This window comes from Lemur catta, chromosome 10 (genome assembly GCF_020740605.2).
Source record: "Lemur catta isolate mLemCat1 chromosome 10, mLemCat1.pri, whole genome shotgun sequence".
Taxonomy (NCBI): domain Eukaryota; kingdom Metazoa; phylum Chordata; class Mammalia; order Primates; family Lemuridae; genus Lemur; species Lemur catta.
Genome location: NC_059137.1, coordinates 5,105,059 through 5,121,937, shown reverse-complemented (window position 1 = coordinate 5,121,937; position 16,879 = coordinate 5,105,059). Strand labels below are relative to the sequence as shown.

Here is a 16,879-nt window from a genome sequence, read left to right as displayed (position 1 = left end):
GCCCCATTTCCTAGCTTGTCCTCTAAGCCTGCCATCCTCCTCCGGGCAAGGGCACTTCTAGGCGTAGGACTGAGGTCCCAGAGCTACTCTGGCTGGAGCTGGGGCTGTGGCCAGAAGCAGGTGAAAGGCGTGGGGCATTCACGGCCTGCTGCCTCCTGTCTCCCTGGCCCTGAACACCAGGGTCCCAGCCTCAGCCCATCCTCCCTGCCCACCAAATATGCCCACCCCCACAGCCTGCCATACCCAGCCGGCAACCCCAGAATGGACGGCCACTTCAGAAACATCCAGATCCTAGCCAAGCCTACTTTAAAATTAAGTTTTATTTCTTTATGAATATTTGTGGGTTTTTTCTTAAAAAAAGGTTTATTTTACATTTTCGTTAAGAGTCTTGTGCCTCCTGGTAAGTGCATTGGTTTGTTTTCACAGTACTCTCCACGGCCGAGGACGATTCTTATTGCTGGAAGGAGTGAGTGTCCGTGCCATGGGGGGCTGGGGGGAGCGTCAGAGACCAGGGCAGGCAGGAGGCCAGGGTCTGCGCCCCCACATGAGGACAGAGGCTGAGGGACCAGACCCAAGCAGAGCCAAGCGTGCTTGGCCGGACCTGCAGCCTGAGGCATGTGGGGTGGAAGTCAGCCAGGGAGCAGGTGGGCTGGGGGCCCGCACGGGAGTGGGCGGTGGGGCTCTGGCCTCTGCCTCAATGTTTGTTCACACTCAAGAAATGCAGGTTTGGGGCCCCTTGGCTCCAGAGCAGCTCAGGACCCCTGCCTGTGCTCCCCAGCTCCACCTCCAGTAGGAACGCCTTTGTGATGCCCCAGCCCAGCACGACAAACCCCTTCCTGACCCCTGACAGGGCCCCGGCTCCTCTAGTGCAACAAAGACCTGAGTTGTATGGGGACCTCTCCCCAGGCAGGAGGCCAAGTCCCAGGCCGGCCCCTCCCCAGCCTGCCCTCGGAGGTACAGCAGGGACCCCGTGGTTCCGCCACTCAATGCTGCTTCTCTGGGTGGCGCGGCCTCCATCCTCACAAACAGGAACCTGCAGTTTCTGGCGGGGGAGGTCCCAGCCCCACCAAGGGCCCCTAAGCACCGCACCAGCCGGCCTCCGGCAGGAGCTGGGCTCCGAGACTAGCTGGCAGAGGCTGACTGGACGTTAAGCACCCCTTGAATAAATACATCACGTGGACGCAGGAGCAGGGCGAGGATTCAGGCACCCACACCCTCCCACGTTGTCACTGAGACTCCTACAAGTGGCTCATCTGCAGCAGAAATGGGGTATTTTTCTTATCCGACGGTGTTCTGTGCTTGAATATTATTAGTATGAGCGCAGCCTGGGGTGGGGCTGGGGTTTGGCAAGCTGGCAGCGGTGGCCCCGGGCAGAGCTGCGGGCAGCCTCCAGGCAGACATTGCTCAGGACCAAGGAAGTCCTGTGGCTCCAGCGGGAAGGTGGGTCCTGGGGACTGGCCACCTGATATCTGTCCTCACCTGACGCTGTCACTGTGCCAGACCAGCCTCCAGAGTGGCTGTGACACCTCTCCCCAGGCCCACTCAACCCTCCCAGCCCTGGGCCTGCGCTTATTCCTTTAAGGACATGAAGCAGAGGGTGGGCTGACTGCCCCCCAGACTTCCCGGATCAGGGACGCCTCGGCCCCCAGGCCTTCTGCAGCTGTCCTCTGCCTCATCACCGGTACTGAGAGCCTGTCCAAAGCCCCCACCCCACCCAGGAGAGCCTGGGAGCAGCAGCCCCTGAGAATGAGCCCTGTCCTGGCTCCTCTGCAGTGTGCTAGAGGACAGCCAGCCAAGGGCGCTGGGGCCACCAGTTCAAGTCTGAAAATGCTGTGCAGGGAGGGATGTGCATGCCTTTCTTGAGGGCTGGCCCCCGCACTTGGGACCAGTGTGGATGGAAGTGGGAATGCCACACACTTAGAGGATGGTCCAGGGACCCATCCGTGGGCAGGTCCTGAGGGCAGAGAGGGTGAACATCCCCTGGGCCCAGCCGGGACGCACAGGACTCTCCATCCCTCCTCCTAGAGCCGCCCAGGGCAAGTTAAGGCTGCGGAGAAAAGAAAAGCAAAAAAGAGGAGGCCACTGGCAGACCTGCCCCCCCCCAGAGCTCACAGCGCCTCTCCACGGGGCGGGGGGGGGGGGCTCTACCCGGGGGTGGACAGAAGGGGCTGTTGGGCAGAGTCTGCCTGTGGTTTTGTTTCTGCTGAAAGGAAAGAGTAAGCAGCTGGTCTCAGGTCTGAATCTCCATCCTCCCCCTTCTCCCAAGAGGAGCGGGCGGGCTCAGGGGATGCCCTACCCGCCCCTCCCTGCGCTCGCGGCAGATGGAAAGTCCCGCAGAAGAGATCCTGCTTTTCTGTGTCTCCTTCTTCCTTTGAATTCAGCTTAAGGCAAAAGTTTGGCAAAGCAAGTCTACGTAAGGCCTCATGACGGAGGATGAGGGAGCAGTGTGGGAGGCTGACCGGCGACAGACCCCCACCGTGCAAACATGGACACGGCAGTGGCAGCCAGGCCTCCCGAGTAGCCAGCTCCTCCTCCTCCCGCCCTGAACCTCGTAAAGAGGGATTTAAAAAAAGAACTGGAATACCAGTGTCTCGGGGAATCTGTGAGAAAAGGAAAGGATGGGGGACCAGAGGTGGCCCTGGAGGGCGCACGCGGGGGTCTGTCAGTCCCGCGGGGGTCTTCCCCTCTGCGCGAGGCCAGCCCGGGGCATGAGCACAGTGAGAGCCGCCCGCTGAGAAGGTAGGATGGTTGTATTTTGCTGAATGACTGCAGAGCACGTTTGGGTTTTGTTCTGAGCAGTATTATTATTTGTGAGTCTAATCTAGCGGGTCACCCTGACCGTTACCGGTGCTTGGGTGGGATCACCACCAGTGGCTGCCCGTACTTGGGGCGCCACATGAGGACCTGGGCATCGTTGGCATTGGGCTTGACCAGAGCGCTGGGCGGGATGGGCTCGTTCTTGCTCAGGATTTTGGGCTGGTCCTGGGCGATGGGCTCCCGTAGCCGCGCACGCTGGCCCAGGGGCCGGTGGGGGTTCACGTCGATGCTGAGCTGCATGCGCCAGTGCAGCGTCTGCAGGACGATCATGTCGTTGGTCGAGGTGTTGGTGGCCACCAGCCACGTGATGAAGCTCTGGTCCCGGTAGATGTTGGTCAGTTTGGCCACGTTGCTCTCACTGACCGGCACAGCCCACGTGACACTGGGATAAAAGTTGTCATTCATGCTGATGATGAATTTGGAGTCTCTCTTGGTGGGGCCCACGATGGTGCACGTCTCCGTGGTGTTGCCGTACCAGGGGTAGTTCACCCCGTCTGAGTCGCTGATGGCCTCGATCTTGCCCTCCTGGAGGTCGGGGAGCTCCCAGCTGGACCTGGGGACAAGGAAGGCCAGTTCACTCACTCAGTCACTCAACAAGCGATTTCTGTGTTCCATAGTGGGCCAGGACCAGGGCCAGGGGCTGTCCTGGACCCTGAGAATAGAATGAACACCCTTTTGCACTTACCTTCTGGGGGGAGGTCAGACAGACATCCAGTATCAGGTTGGGTGAGTGGGGGCTCCCCCGGATACAGGCCCCTCAAAAGCCACATGCCGTTCCCTAGCACCATCCCAAATCAGACACCCCCTGGGACCAGCGTTCCCTCTTCAGCCCCGGAACCATTTTAGACCAGGACTGGATCCCAAGTGGGACCTGGGGCAGCCCCAGCTTGTCACTCAGAGGAGCCTAGTGCTGGTCAGCAGGAGTGAACCCTGACACGCACCTGGCACCAGGCTGAATGCTGCACCCCCAGCCCATGTGCCAACACCGGCACCACGGCCTCCAGACGCTGGTGGGATGGCCACAGGCAGCCTAGCACAGCCCTGCGCCTTGGTTAAGGTGGTGGCGGTGGGCTCTGAGGGGCTGGGGGACTCTCCCAGGCCACACAGTGTGTCAGGGTGGGCCTGGATGGGGACACATGTTGGCCTGGCCCCAGCCCTAGAAGATGAGTTTCCTTCTCCAGTTTTAGGGGCTGAAAGAGGCTAGAGCCCAGTGGCCTTGAGTCAACATATCTGGGAATGATTCTTGGCCCCTTGCTGACCAGCATGTGACCTTGGGCATATGCCCACCCTTTCTGGGCTTCAGTGATCTCACCCCTACATCCCCTCCACCTTGCCCAGGCCAGAGCCAGCACCAGGAGGGTCCCGGGGCCAGGGGCTGCCCACTTTCCTTTCTGCTTGCATCAGAATTGCTCCTGCCCGGTGGGCCCCCTTTTTTGGAGCACTAGAACCAGAGGAGACCTGACTGGGGCCCTACTGCCCAAACGCTGCACTCAGTCCCGGCCTGGCTGGTCGGCAGAGGGCTTTGCTGCAGCGGTTGGGCCAGGGGAGCCTGCAGTTCAGCTACCAAGGCCGGTCCAAATAGAGATGCCGCTGCCCAGCACATGGTCAGACTGACTTTCTTTTACCTGTGGGGGCCCCAGGGTGGCCTCAGCCCACCCCCCCCAGTGACATGAGCCCCTAGGCAAGGTCCCACCCCCACTAGACCCCAGACTCGTCACACACCCCGGGGTCACCGAGGGCAGGACCTCCCCAGCCTGTAATTGGTGGCTGTCAGCATCACTGTCATCACTGCTGCTGTTATAATAATAACCCTCAGACAGAAGACGGCCAGCCAGCCTGTCCCAAGTTGCTCTGGGGACATCCAATCCCACGCTCCCGTGGGAAGCGGACACACTGGCATCCGGGGAGCCCACCCCAGGCTGTGGGGCTCCTTAGCCTTACAGACTCACAGACAGTCGTCTCTACGGGAGAGAAGTGGGGGCTGGTGACTTTTCCAAGGAGATCTGGCTAAGCAGTGGCGCCTGGGACCCGGGGGCCTGGCCTGGTCCGTCCCGAGCACACTGAAGCTCGGGACACCCTGAGCCAGGGCGCTGTCTGCACACCCGCGTGCGCAGGGTGCTCTCCAAGAACCGACGTCCTTTAAAAATGCATTCTGTCCCCAGCACTGTTCACAACAGCCAAAGGTGGAACCCCAGAGTCTATCGGCAGATAAAAGGGTGAACAAAATGTGGTCCTGCCACGAATGGACTTTTTTTCAGCCTTAAAGAAGGAAATTCTGACCCTTGCTACAACACGGATGAACCTTGAGGACATTATGGTAAGTGAATTAAGCATAACACAAAATGACAAATACTGTGTGATTCCACTTATATCAGGTACCCAGAGTAGTCAAATTCGTAGACTAGGAAGTGGAAGGGAGGTTGCCTGGGCCTGGGGGAGGCGGGTGGGCAGTGAATGTTTCCTGGGGACAGAGTTGCAGTTTGGGAAGATGAAAAAGTTCTGGAGAAGGACGGTGGTGATGGCTGCACAACAGTACGAATGTGCTTGATGCCGCTGAACTGTACACTTAAAAATGGTTAAAATGGCAAGTTTTATGTTGTGTGGGCTTTACCATAATAAAAAACGCATTCCTCTACTGAAATGCGTCCTCCCTGCCCGGCCCCCGAGGGAACCTGGCAGCAGCTCGGCCTCACCCGTCTGAAGCACCAGCAGTCCCTGAGACCTGCGGGTCCCCACGGCAGTGGGTGGGGGGATGACAGGCCTGAGCCTGCGGATCCTGTCCCCAGGTAGACAGGGAGAAGGACCAAGGCCCGGGCCTGACTCTCCTCAGCTGGTGCCTCCCGGTTCAAGAAGAAACAGCCACCCTGTCCTCTCACAGTGCCTTCACCCGCTTGGGAAAGTTTTTCTTTCTTTCTATTTTTTTTTAAAAATGCCAAAAGCAAAGTTGCAAAAGGAACTTTGCTCCTGCCGTGGCCCCTTTCACTTCTAAAGAGCTGAAGGCCTTGTTTTGGGGAGTGGGCTTAGCACCAGCATGGCCCCTCTCAGACCCCAGCCTTGGGGTTTCCTTTCCTTTCCCCAGCCCCAAAATGCCCAAGCCCTGGCTCAGTCACAGACAGGTGATGATTCTCCTGAGCTGGCAATGGCAGTGTCTCACGTGGAGTATCACTCAGAGTCCAGACCAAGGGCATCGGTTTTCAAACCATCACAAGGCCCAGGTGGGCCTCCCCGTGGTCCTGGCCGCAGCCCGGCCCTGGCGACGAGTTCTGTGCCCAAGTCTCAAACTCTGCACTCTAACCTGTAGGCCCTGATAACCCCACCTGCCCGCCTGCCGTGTCTGTGAAGAGCAAACGCATTAAGGCACGCTGCCTGGCATCCTCAGTGGCACTACGTGGAAACTTCTAGAAACTGTTTGAGGGTGGCTGTGTCAGTTAGAGGTGTGCCTATTTTTTTTTCTTGCAAGCGTGAAACAAAGTTTATTGAGGAAGGACAAGATGGGTTCACCACAGAATGGCGAACGGACCCCTCTGTCGTAACCAAAAGGCTGAGAGGTATGCATGCCCTTTTTAACTTCGTTGCGTTTTCAGGTTACACACACGCTCAGAGTAATGTCCCACATGGTTCCCCCGCCTCTGTAAGACCTCCTGGTGTCTGTCCCGCAGTGACCTTGAGCGTCAGGCCAACCCTCGGGTCTCGGCTAGAAGGGGTGGAGGGGTGAACCCAGACCCCAGCCCTGCACACACGGAGCCTCCTCCACACCTGGCACTGGACGACAGAGCCCCTACCCCACGGCGCCCACACACCCGGCGCCATGCTGGCACACAGGGCTTCATCAAAGGTCTGTTTGGAGTAGGGGGCTTGTGAATAAGTTGAAACGCGCCTGGTCCCCGCCCCCTCCCCGAGTTCCCAGACTTTGATCCTATCGCCACAGCCACCTTCTTCCCAGACCCTAGGGTGTTTTGTGTCGGTCCTGGTGTGGCTGAGGGACAGGCATGGAGCCCTCCCAGGTCTCTCCTGTTACCTCTCACTGGCCCCTGCTGGCCTTCAAGGCAAGACCGGCCACAGAACCCGTGGGTCTAGCACAGAAGACAACGCAGAGCTCCTGTTCAACACGGCGACAGCAGACCACTGACCATGCAGGGCGCAGGGCGACTGCCCAGTCTGTGAACCCAGCAGGCCGCTGGCATACCCCGTCCTTGTCCTCCTAGGTGTGCAAACCCAAAGGACAGCAGGCAAGTCCAGGCTAGAACCTGGCCTCAGGATGCTTTCTGGCTCCCGCTTCGAGTCTCAAAGGTCCTGTCCTGCTGCGGCCCCACCATCACCCACCCAGAGAACATCCGCAGGCACCTGCCATCGACACTGGCCATGAAGCCATGAAGGGGATGGACAGAGTGGCTGGCCTGGTCTGCAGCGATGGGGACCCCGTGCCCCCACAGCCAGCACCATCCCTGAGCCTCCCTCCTGCCCCAAGGAGGTCCCCTTCTTCTCTGTCCCCACCCTGGCCTCACCCCTCCCTGGGCTCCCCACCTCCTACAATCTGTTCTCCTCCCAGAAACCCAAGGGATCTTTAAAACACAAATCTGATCAGTTGCTCCAACCCTCTTAAACCAAACCTGCCATGACTCCCCATTCCCCTTAAAGCCAGATGCAGCTTAAGTCCAGAGCCCCACACGTGCACGTACACTCACACAGGCGCACATCCTCCCTGGGCTCCAGACCCACCAGGCATTCTCAGCTCCTCTCGTGGGCCATGCCCTTCCATCTCAGGGCCTCCTCCTGGGGGCAGCGTCCCCCCACCCCCCCACACTCCCGTCCTAGTTAGTAGCTGTTCATCGCTCAGCTCTGGAGCCACCACCCCAGAGACGCCTGCCTGGACCCTTCACACTGGCCAGGTGTCCCTGCTTTCGACACCACTGGCTCCTCCTCCTGCTGCTCCATGGCCCACACACGAGGGTGAGTCGATGACTGTGTGCTCATTTGCTGTCAGTCTCTTCCCCAGACAGACCACAAAGCCGGGAGGGCAGGGCCAGAACTGCTGTCCTCTTCACCACATGTCCAGGATTTGTCACAGCGCCAGGCCCAGAATCAGGCACAATCAATGCTGTGGCCTGGATCAATGTCAGTTAGCAACATGCTGGGTCTCCCCCAGCGTCCTGAGCCCTCAAGGGGTCCCTGTGAGGAGCCTGGGGACCCCAGATTGGTGCCTCTGCTGGCCCTGCAGAGCTGCAGCTGCAATAGCCACTCGCAGGGTGGGCAGTCACTTCAGCACAGTATGCTCCTGGCACAGTTGCGCCTGCCACATGCATGGAGTGCATTTTAGAGGAGACTTGGGGAAGTTAGAAGCCAGGTTCAGGGTCACACAATTGGGAAACAACCAGGCCAAGGCCCACAGCCTGAGCCGGCTCTTACTCACCTTCCTCTGACAGAACCTCGCCCAACACACACGCCCAGCCCTACACACACACACACACACACACACACACACACACACACGGAGCAGCATGACCAACAGAAGAGCCTTTACTGGAGGTCAGGGATGGGGTTGAGGCTGCCACCAAGGGGACAACAACTCAGTGTGGGTGGGGGTCACCCTGTGGGGTGACCCCAACCCAGGGCTCCAGGCCCAGCCTGCAGCCAGAAGCTGGCCCCACAAGAAGGCCTTTCTGTACAAGGTGACGGAAGCCAGGGACGGCCAGAGGCTTTGGAGGCAGGTATGTCTCAGAGTGAAGGGATGTGACTTGCCACCTCCATGACCTTGGACCAAGCTGACAGGAGCACCCCTTTCCCTATTTTATCAGGAAGAGTGGCCCAACGAGGGTTCTGGTCTCTTCTCACAGCAATGGCTTGGTCCTGCACACCAGGCAGGGGGCCTGGGCCTGGGACTCCCCGCCAACGTGAGCAAAGCCCCCTCCAGCCCTGGGATCCCCATCTCTCTTCCCAAAGTCTCTGGGTCCCCAGGGCTCTCTCTATGAACCCCCAGGCCATGGGGCTGGAGTTCAGGACTCTAGAGCAGGAAGATTCAAGTCCACTTTGTCTCAGGGTCAAGTGTACCAAACATCACATCTCCTTCTTCATTTTGATCCTGTCTACACATGGCCTGTATTCTTACTCGCTTAATTTTTTTCCTTAAAATTAATCACTTTTTTAAAAACTCAACTAAATTTAGTCTCTTTAGTCTCCTCTAAGAAACATCTTTGGAATAATGGGTTGGATATGCTAGATATATAGATAGTGAGATAGAAAGACAGATAGATAGATTTTCTTTCTTTTCTTTTCTTTTCTTGTTTTGAGACAGTGTCTTGCCCTGTAACCCGGGCTAGAGTGCAGTGGCGTCATCATAGCTCACTGCAGCCTCCAACTCCTGGGCTCAAGTAAGTGATCCTCCCAAAGCACTGGGATTACAGGCCTGAGCCACTGTGCCCAGCCCAGATATTATAATTTGGTAGAATTTGCAAAAAAGTACACATTCTTTAAAAGTTTGACAGTTTTGTAGATACTGAAGCTCGAGAGCCCCCATCCCACACCAGATGCACAGGGATCCTGGTTTCCTGCTTTCCTCCCCAGGCTGCTGGCTGCCCCTTTGTCCCTGCCACCACTGGGTCACTAGGCCCCACTCTCCAGCAGGGCAGGGTCTGGAGGTTAAAACCTCCCACAGGGCCTGTTCCTGGGCTCCCCCCAACAACACCCCCCCAACCCCCCCTCCTTTCAGCTCCGGGCCACCCTCCCCCTCCCTTACCTCACCCCTCTTAACCCAGGCCACAGCCCTGGGCCCCTGGGCTCCAACACATGCAGGATAGATCAACAGTGCCTTTCAATTTCAGTTTTTAGTTATAAAATATTTGCTTTTGGTTTCAAAAAAAAAAAAAAAAAGCACGCCAGAAAGAAGGGTATAAAGTGAAAACCGAAAGCCATGGTGCCCTCCCCCGCTGAGGTTCCGCACCACATTCTACTGGGTAAACATCCTTCTAGACCTTGCTCTCTGCATACACACAGGATACATACCCAACATTAGTGTTTTCAATAAAACAGGTTCCTACTCTGCATATTTTTTACAACTTTTTTTAATGTAACAATATATTAAATAGTATTTTCCCACACGGGAACATCTACAGCTCTGCCATGGCATATTGTGTGTGCAGACAGACCGTCACTTCACCCCTGTGCAGGGACACTGGAGTGGTTCGTGGCTTTTTGCTGGCAGGAACATGCTGCAGTTAACACCCTCACACGTGTATCTTTAAGTACAGTTCTTCCGTGCACATGTTCCTTAATTCATCTGTTCAGAAGACTATTTTTTAGATGCCTCTGACACGCCAGGCCCTAGACGCTAAAACGAGAAGCGCCAAGGCAAAGGCCCCACACCTGCAAGTTGTAGCCGGCACCGCCAAGCTCACCGCATAGGAGCTGCCTAAACTGTGCCCCCGGAACTGTTACAGCAAGTGGTCCCGAGGACAAACCGAGCAGCACACGGAGAGTCGGAGAATCAAGGTTTATTGGCCGCGGGCTCAGAGGGGTCTTGCCAACAAATTCTGAGCCCTGTCTACCCAATTTTTCCCACTTTTATTAAGTTGGGGTGATCCAAGGGATGGGGTCTCCGGTGACTAATGCCCGCCAGGTAATAGGTTAGGTTAGTTGCTGCACCACGTAATAGGTTTAGTGTTATGCTGATGTACCAGGTAACAGGTTTAGTGTTATGCTGATGTACCAGGTAATAGGTTAGTATTATGCTAATGTCCAGGTGTTAGGTTAGTATTATGCTAATGAAGGTCTTCCGTGAGGGGTGGGGGTCTCCGGTGGCTGCTGTGCTAAGTAATAGATGGGGGTTTTCCTTATCACAAGGATCGGTAAGGAGTCTCCCCTCTGATCAGCAAGAAAAGGACGTGGGCATTTAATTTGCCATTTCCCTAATTACTACGGCCATCGGTGCCTTCCCACACGTCTCTGGGAACAGCCAGAGGTGGCTTGGCCAGGGCAGGTCCAGGGGGAGTTTTCCTTGGGCTGCGCCGTCCCCCCCACTTCCTCCCACCCTAAAGCCTTGAAAGAGGGACTTCCCTCTCCCACCCACACCGCCCTGGCCTCCGCCAAGGCCCAGCAGATGGGGGAGGCCACCTTCCGGTCACAGAGAGGAAGCCTCGTCCTCCATTGTTCTGTGCAGAGCCTGAACCACAGGCCCCGGCTTCAGGAAGAGGCCACGTGGTCACCAGGGACATTCCTCCATGGCCTGTTCCCAGATCTGCTGGCTCCAAGCAAGCCTCCTCCAGCAGCAGCTTCAGGCCTCAGAGGCTGTGTCCTCATCATAAAATGAGGACCTCCTGAGGTCCAGGGAGGACACTCAGAGACAGCGGGTGGAAAGGGGTCCCAGAGCAGCTGTTCCCAGCATCACCCCAGCAGCACAGGACGGCCCCCCGCCCAGGCCCTGCCCCTCTCCCACCTGCCTCTCCTGCACTATGGCAGCAGCTTCCAGCATACATCTTGGCCGGAAAGACCCTCAGAGGTCTCATGGCCCAAGACCCGCGTGCTGCGGACAGGGACTTGAAACCCAGGAGTAGGGGGAGGTAATAACTGCAGCAACATACAGCAATCTTTATGCTGACTCTCCGACAGGTATCACATAATGAACAATCAATCATTAGCCATTCATAAAGATGGTATGGATGGCTGCCGCGGACTGAGTGCAGCTAGGCACCAGGCACTGGGCTAAGCGCTCACTGTAGCAAACCCATGAGGGAGGTACCAGTATTCCCATTTCATAGATGGGAACAGTGAGGCTCGGGAAGGTTAAGAGACCGGCCCAAGGGTGTGGAGCTGAGATCCACATCCTGCTAGACACAGGCACAGTGAGGTGGTACTGTCAACCCAAAGAGACCTGCCCCTTGCCCCCAAGTCTGCCCTTTGGCAGAATTCTTGGCCTTGGCCATGGGCCAAGTTCCCTGGGGGCTCCCAAGAAGGGCAAAGCAGGGATAACGTGGAATATCTCCCACACAGGAGAGAAATTGTGACTTGTCACTTAGAAGACTCTTGCCAGCTGACAGGTGGCAGTTGAGAATTGCGGGGGACAGGCTGTGGAGGCAGGTGTCTCCAACAATTTGGAGGGGGGGTGGCTTTTAAAGCGCTGTGGGTTGGACCCAAAACCATATAGAATCCTGAAGCTGGCACAGAGAAGCTCACCCTTTCCCAGCGCGTGTCTGGAAAGTCAGGGTATTACTGAGGTGGTGGGGTTTTTATTGTTCCACTTTAAATATTTCAAACCCAGAATGTCATTCTAACCAGTTCTCCTCCTGGCTTAGAGATTAATCTCAGGCAGGGATAATGTTTGGGGGTATTATGGATTTCAGTTAAGTATTTGGAATTAATGTTTTGAATACAAGCCCATTTGTAAAGAACCAAAGCCCTAACCTACTCCTGGCCACCTGGCTGTCCCCTCCTCAGGCCACTAAAGCCCAGTGCCCGGGTTTCATTTTAATGATTCAAACTGTCTGGGTTGAGTCCAGCGGTTCTCACACCCCTCCCAGGGGACATTGGGCCCTGTCTGAAGACACTTTTGACTGTCACCACGTGGGGGAGGTGCTCCTGGCATTAAGTGGGCAGAAGCTCAGCACCCTGCCATACACGGGACGCTCCACCCCACTGCCCCATGTGAAGAGCTGTCCCAGCCTGGGCCAGGCAACGCAGCAGGACAAGTCTAGGCTGGCTGAGGTTTCTGGTCAATCTCACCGAATCACAACTCACCACTCCACTTTCTTTCATGCCACAGGGCTTAAAACTAAAACAGTACTTATCACAGGAGGTGGGGGTCGGGAAGACAAGAAGGGTCTTTGAAATGCCTCCTAAATGCTTCTATTTCCAATCAGGAAGGAGCCACATCCAGGCTTCCCCGCGTTTGTTTCCAGGGGGCGTGGGCTGAATCCAGCACTCTGCTCAGGGCTCCTCGGCAGTTCGGTTCCTTAGCATGGTTCTGCTGAATAGTGAGGCGTGGTCAGCAGCCCCCACCTCTGCGTTTCAGCCACAGGATAGTCACCTGCACCTGTCCTCTCACTGAACCTCACAGCGGCCTGTGGTGAGTCCTGGCCTTATCCTCACTTACAGATGACAAAGCGGAACCTCTGAGGCTGCCGAGTCACGGCCCAGAGCCAGCACTGGTCGTGGCTCTGCCTGACTGCCCCGAGCGCCCTCCCAAGAAGCCTCAGACTCGTCCTTTCCCTGGAGCTGGTCATATCTCAGCTGGGAGTACACACCTGGCCTGGGACCCAGGGAGAATGGGCTGGGTGCGGCCCAGGGGCCCAGTGCTGCAAGAGATGTCCAGAGACAGGGAGGGAGCAAAGGGAACCGTTGGGCAAGTTGAGAGCAATGACGATGGCCCTGAGCCACCGTAAGATGGGAACTGTTCGTGACTGATGCCATTTTTAAATGTTTACAAGTCAGAGAGCGGGCCCTGTGTGAAAGAGGAAGACCAGGGCTGGGGAGAGAATTCGGTGCAAGGAGTAGTTGACATGGGCTGGTCCTAGTACTGTAGTTGCAGCCACTCCTGTCTGATAGAATAACAGTCACAGTAACGACAACGTGAAGGACGATCACCGCTTGCATTCAGTATTCACCGCGTGCTTGGCGCAGTGCTGATTGCTTGGCAAATGCTGTCTGAGTAATTCTCCCAGTGAGCCACAGGGAAGGGACTATTCTTAGCCCCAGTTTGCAGATGAGTAAACCAAGGCTCAGAGTGGCTAAGGGGCTTGCCTAGGGTGGCACCCTGGAAAGTGGCAGAGCCTGGCCTCCCGCCCAGGTCTGCTTGACTGCAAAGTCTAAGTATGCACGAGGCTCTTCTAACCAGGAACTGGGGACTGGCACAGTCAGGGCAAGGTCATCTCAGGTTCCTGACTCTCAGGCCTGGATCCTGCCACAGTGCCAGAATGTACTCAGAGCCATGAAATGGAGAATGAGGCCTGCAGCGCCTGAAGACATCTGCAAGCTCCTGTGTACAGACAGGGAAACTGAGGCTCCGGGTCAGGGAGAACCCAGGCTATACCTCAGCCAGGCCTGTTCCCTCCCCACCACACACTGCATAGGTCTCACTAGAATCCCAAGTTCAAAAGAACTCTCTGGCTTCCCTACCCCTTCTAGGGAAGGAGTGAGGCTTAGCCTAAAACCCCTAAAAAAACCTTTGTTTCTTAACAACTGTCCTGGGTGCCTTGCAAAGCCCGAGGAGGTTTCTGAGCTTAAGACTTCTTAGAAAAGGTCCTCAGTAAATAACTTAGAATCATGTTTCCCTTCTTGGAATGGAAAGGCAGCCCCCCCACCTGGACTGGATTAACAGCTGCTCTTGAGACGTGAGGGGCTCGGCACAGAAATCAGGTTGGGGGGGGGAAGCAGGCGCCTCCGGACATGGCCACGTTCACCCCTTTGGCCGCGCATCGGTACACCCTGGTTTTAAGTTTTGGCCTGATCCTCCTGTTTCTCTTACAACTTCGGAGTCATTCAGTGGAGAAGCCTCAAGATCTGGTGCCTGGCCATCCTCCACCCCTCTTGTTTACAGGTGGCCTACGAAGTTCTGAAATCAGCGATAAGCTCCAACTCCTGGGGGAGGTGTCCCCTCTCTTCCTCACTTGCAAAACCGGGAAGTGATGCTGCACAGGGTGGGCATGCAGAGAGAGGCTCTGGGAGTTAACACAGCCAGCCACGGCGGTCAAATTGAGGGGCTCCCTCTCGGGGCCCACCTACCCACAGGGTCCTCATGCTCGGAAACAGCTATTTTCACCACCGCTGTCTTAGGGTGACTCTTCAAGTTAAGTCACTTTTCCCTTTGTCTACTGCTGCTCTTTCCACTTTAGGATGGCCTTCCCTGGGGTCAAGGAGCATGCCAAAAAAGAAGCCCCAGGGCTCCACTGTCCTCACAGAGACCTACAACATCCTAGGAGCATTCCAGAGACCAGGCTGCAGAGAAGAGGCCAGTGGGCTCCTCTTTGCTGGTCCTAGTTAGGGCCCCACCAGAGGGACACTGGGCACTGATATTTGACATCTGCATAAAGTGGCCTTCTGCCTTGAAGACAGAAAACTCTACATTGCAAAGCAAACCAGGTTGCTAAAACTAACGGCACTCTCAAACACAGCGCTTTTGGAACAGCGAAGCATCCCCCAGGTCCTGATGTGCATTTGAGAATGCCAGAGAGAGAGACAAAAACCACAAAGCCCCGTATAAAGAAGTCTAGGGGCTTCAGAGGGCCCCGAGTGTCTGCCATGTGCCCCACGGGGCCTGAGCCTGGGGGGCAGAGCTGCAGCCTCTCTGGTGACCCCTGACGGTACTGACACTCCTAGGGCAGATGGCACACTTGCTTTGCCAAAGGGGCATGAGAGGAATGTTCCTCTGCTTTCTCGGCATCTTGCAAGGAAGGACATAGGCACCCCAGGGGCCAGAGACAGTGGCAGGGTAGGTCCTTGAGCCATGACCCCAATATGGATCAACAGGCAAACCCTCCAGAGAGTCACCTGGGCAAAGAAGACTCAGAGGCCACTTCCGTCTCTGCCTATAGCTTCCCTCTGGCCCATGGAAGGCCCCTCTCTCCATGTATCTACACCCTCCCCCCAGGCCTCCAAGCTCGGCCACCCTCGGCAGTCCCCAAAGCTTGCTCCGGGGCAGTACTCACATGCCCTGCTCGCCATACTGGTTGTAGAACTCCATGTGACTGCACGCCTGAATCCAGCCAACGATCCACGTCTCCTTCTTGGGAATGGGCGGCATGACCACCTGGGCCGAGGCCCGGAAGTGGGGCGTCCGATAGCGGAGCACCACGCTGGAGGACTCGTCAATGCTGGTGGGGACGGGGTCGATAGAGGCTTTAACATCAATCACCGTGATCCCTTCCCGGAAGACTCTGGCTTTGCCTCCGATGCTCTGAATACAGCCCATGGCACACAGGACCGCTCTGATCTCCAGGCAAGGCCAGCAGTCCCAGAGAAAACCAGGCATTGAAAGGATGGATGCTGCCGGACCCAGTGCACACAGCGCTGCTCTCCAATCTAAATCTCAAGACGGATATCCATAGGATAGAAAACTCACAGAGTGTAGGGGGGCTGCATATCACTACCGCGGCCTGTTTATAAATAAGGGTTTTGCTGCATTTCAAGAGCCCTGGGCTCTCTCTTCTTCTCCTAGCAGTGGACAAAAATCACCGATATTCTTTGGGTTAAAAAAAGAAAAGTTTGGAGTTTAATGCATAATCATGTTGTTCTGACACCCGACGCTTCTGTGCCTCACACGCGGGGATGGCAGCCCGGAGCTCTCCCTGAAGTCTTCGGAGGAAGAAGGCGAGCGCTGGCTGACACATAAATAAGGAAGACTCGGTCCCCGCGCGGTCGCGCCACCCTCGCTGCAGAAGCCCGACTTCCTGCCCTCCGGCCTTCCGCACGCGCTCCCTCCGGGAACAGCTCGCGGCCGCTCGCCCGGCGGGGCCGCGGCAGTGGAGCAGTTTCTGTTCAATCCGCGGGGTCCGGGCGCGCTCGGGGAGGGGCGCCCACCCTTGGCTTCCAGCAGGCGCGCTCTGGGCTTGGGCCACTCGCCGGTGCCGGAGCAGCGCGGCGCGGGTCCCTGTCGGCGCTCACTAGGGGCGCGGGCTGGACGCCCCCACGCGGGCGCCGCGTCCCCCTCGCCGCTGTCGCTGTCGCCGCTGGTCGCCGTGCGAGGTCCCGGGGCTGCGCTCGGGACGCCTGGCTTGCCGCGGCCGCCGAGGACCTGGTGGGAGGTGGAAGGGACAGGGCGTCAGGCCGGCCTCTAAGTTCAGCCGAACTTTGCTGGGGGCGCGCGCGGGGGCGGCGACGCGTGTGCTCTGAGCTCAAGCTGCGGAGCTGACGGCGCAGCTCTGGGCGGTCTCCCCGGAGGCGGCGCTCCCCCCCACCCGCCCCGTCAGTGGCGGCCGCAGGACCGCGCGCACCAGCGAATAATCGCCGCCCGTGACATCTCCGCTGACACCCTCCTGCCTCCTGCCCGGGGGCGGGGTGAGGGGGCGACCGGCTGCCACTGCAGTGGGCGGCGAGGACTTGCCCTGGCACTGCTCCCACCGCCTCGCCGCCAGTGTTA

The 16,879-nt window shown here is 57.3% G+C and overlaps 1 protein-coding gene across 1 annotated transcript; it reads right to left on the bottom strand.

The window, feature by feature from the left end:
- Positions 1-302: 302 nt before the first annotated feature.
- On the bottom strand, positions 303-16,406 carry FAM78A (family with sequence similarity 78 member A). Its single transcript, XM_045563716.1, has 2 exons — positions 15,450-16,406; positions 303-3,370 (listed from the first exon to the last, which is right to left on the bottom strand). The coding sequence occupies exons 1-2, from the start codon at positions 15,770-15,772 to the stop codon at positions 2,842-2,844; spliced, it is 852 nt and encodes a 283-aa protein (XP_045419672.1). The 5' UTR covers positions 15,773-16,406; the 3' UTR covers positions 303-2,841.
- Between the last annotated feature and the right edge of the window lie 473 nt (positions 16,407-16,879).

Excerpts from the sequence above, each read along its gene's own strand:
- FAM78A (XM_045563716.1), bottom strand. The coding sequence starts at position 15,772 with ATGCCTGGTTTTCTCTGGGACTGCTGGCCTTGCCTGGAGATCAGAGCG. Across the intron at positions 3,371-15,449 it reads CAGTATGGCGAGCAGGGCAT|GTCCAGCTGGGAGCTCCCCG; the intron begins GTGAGTACTGCC and ends CCTTGTCCCCAG.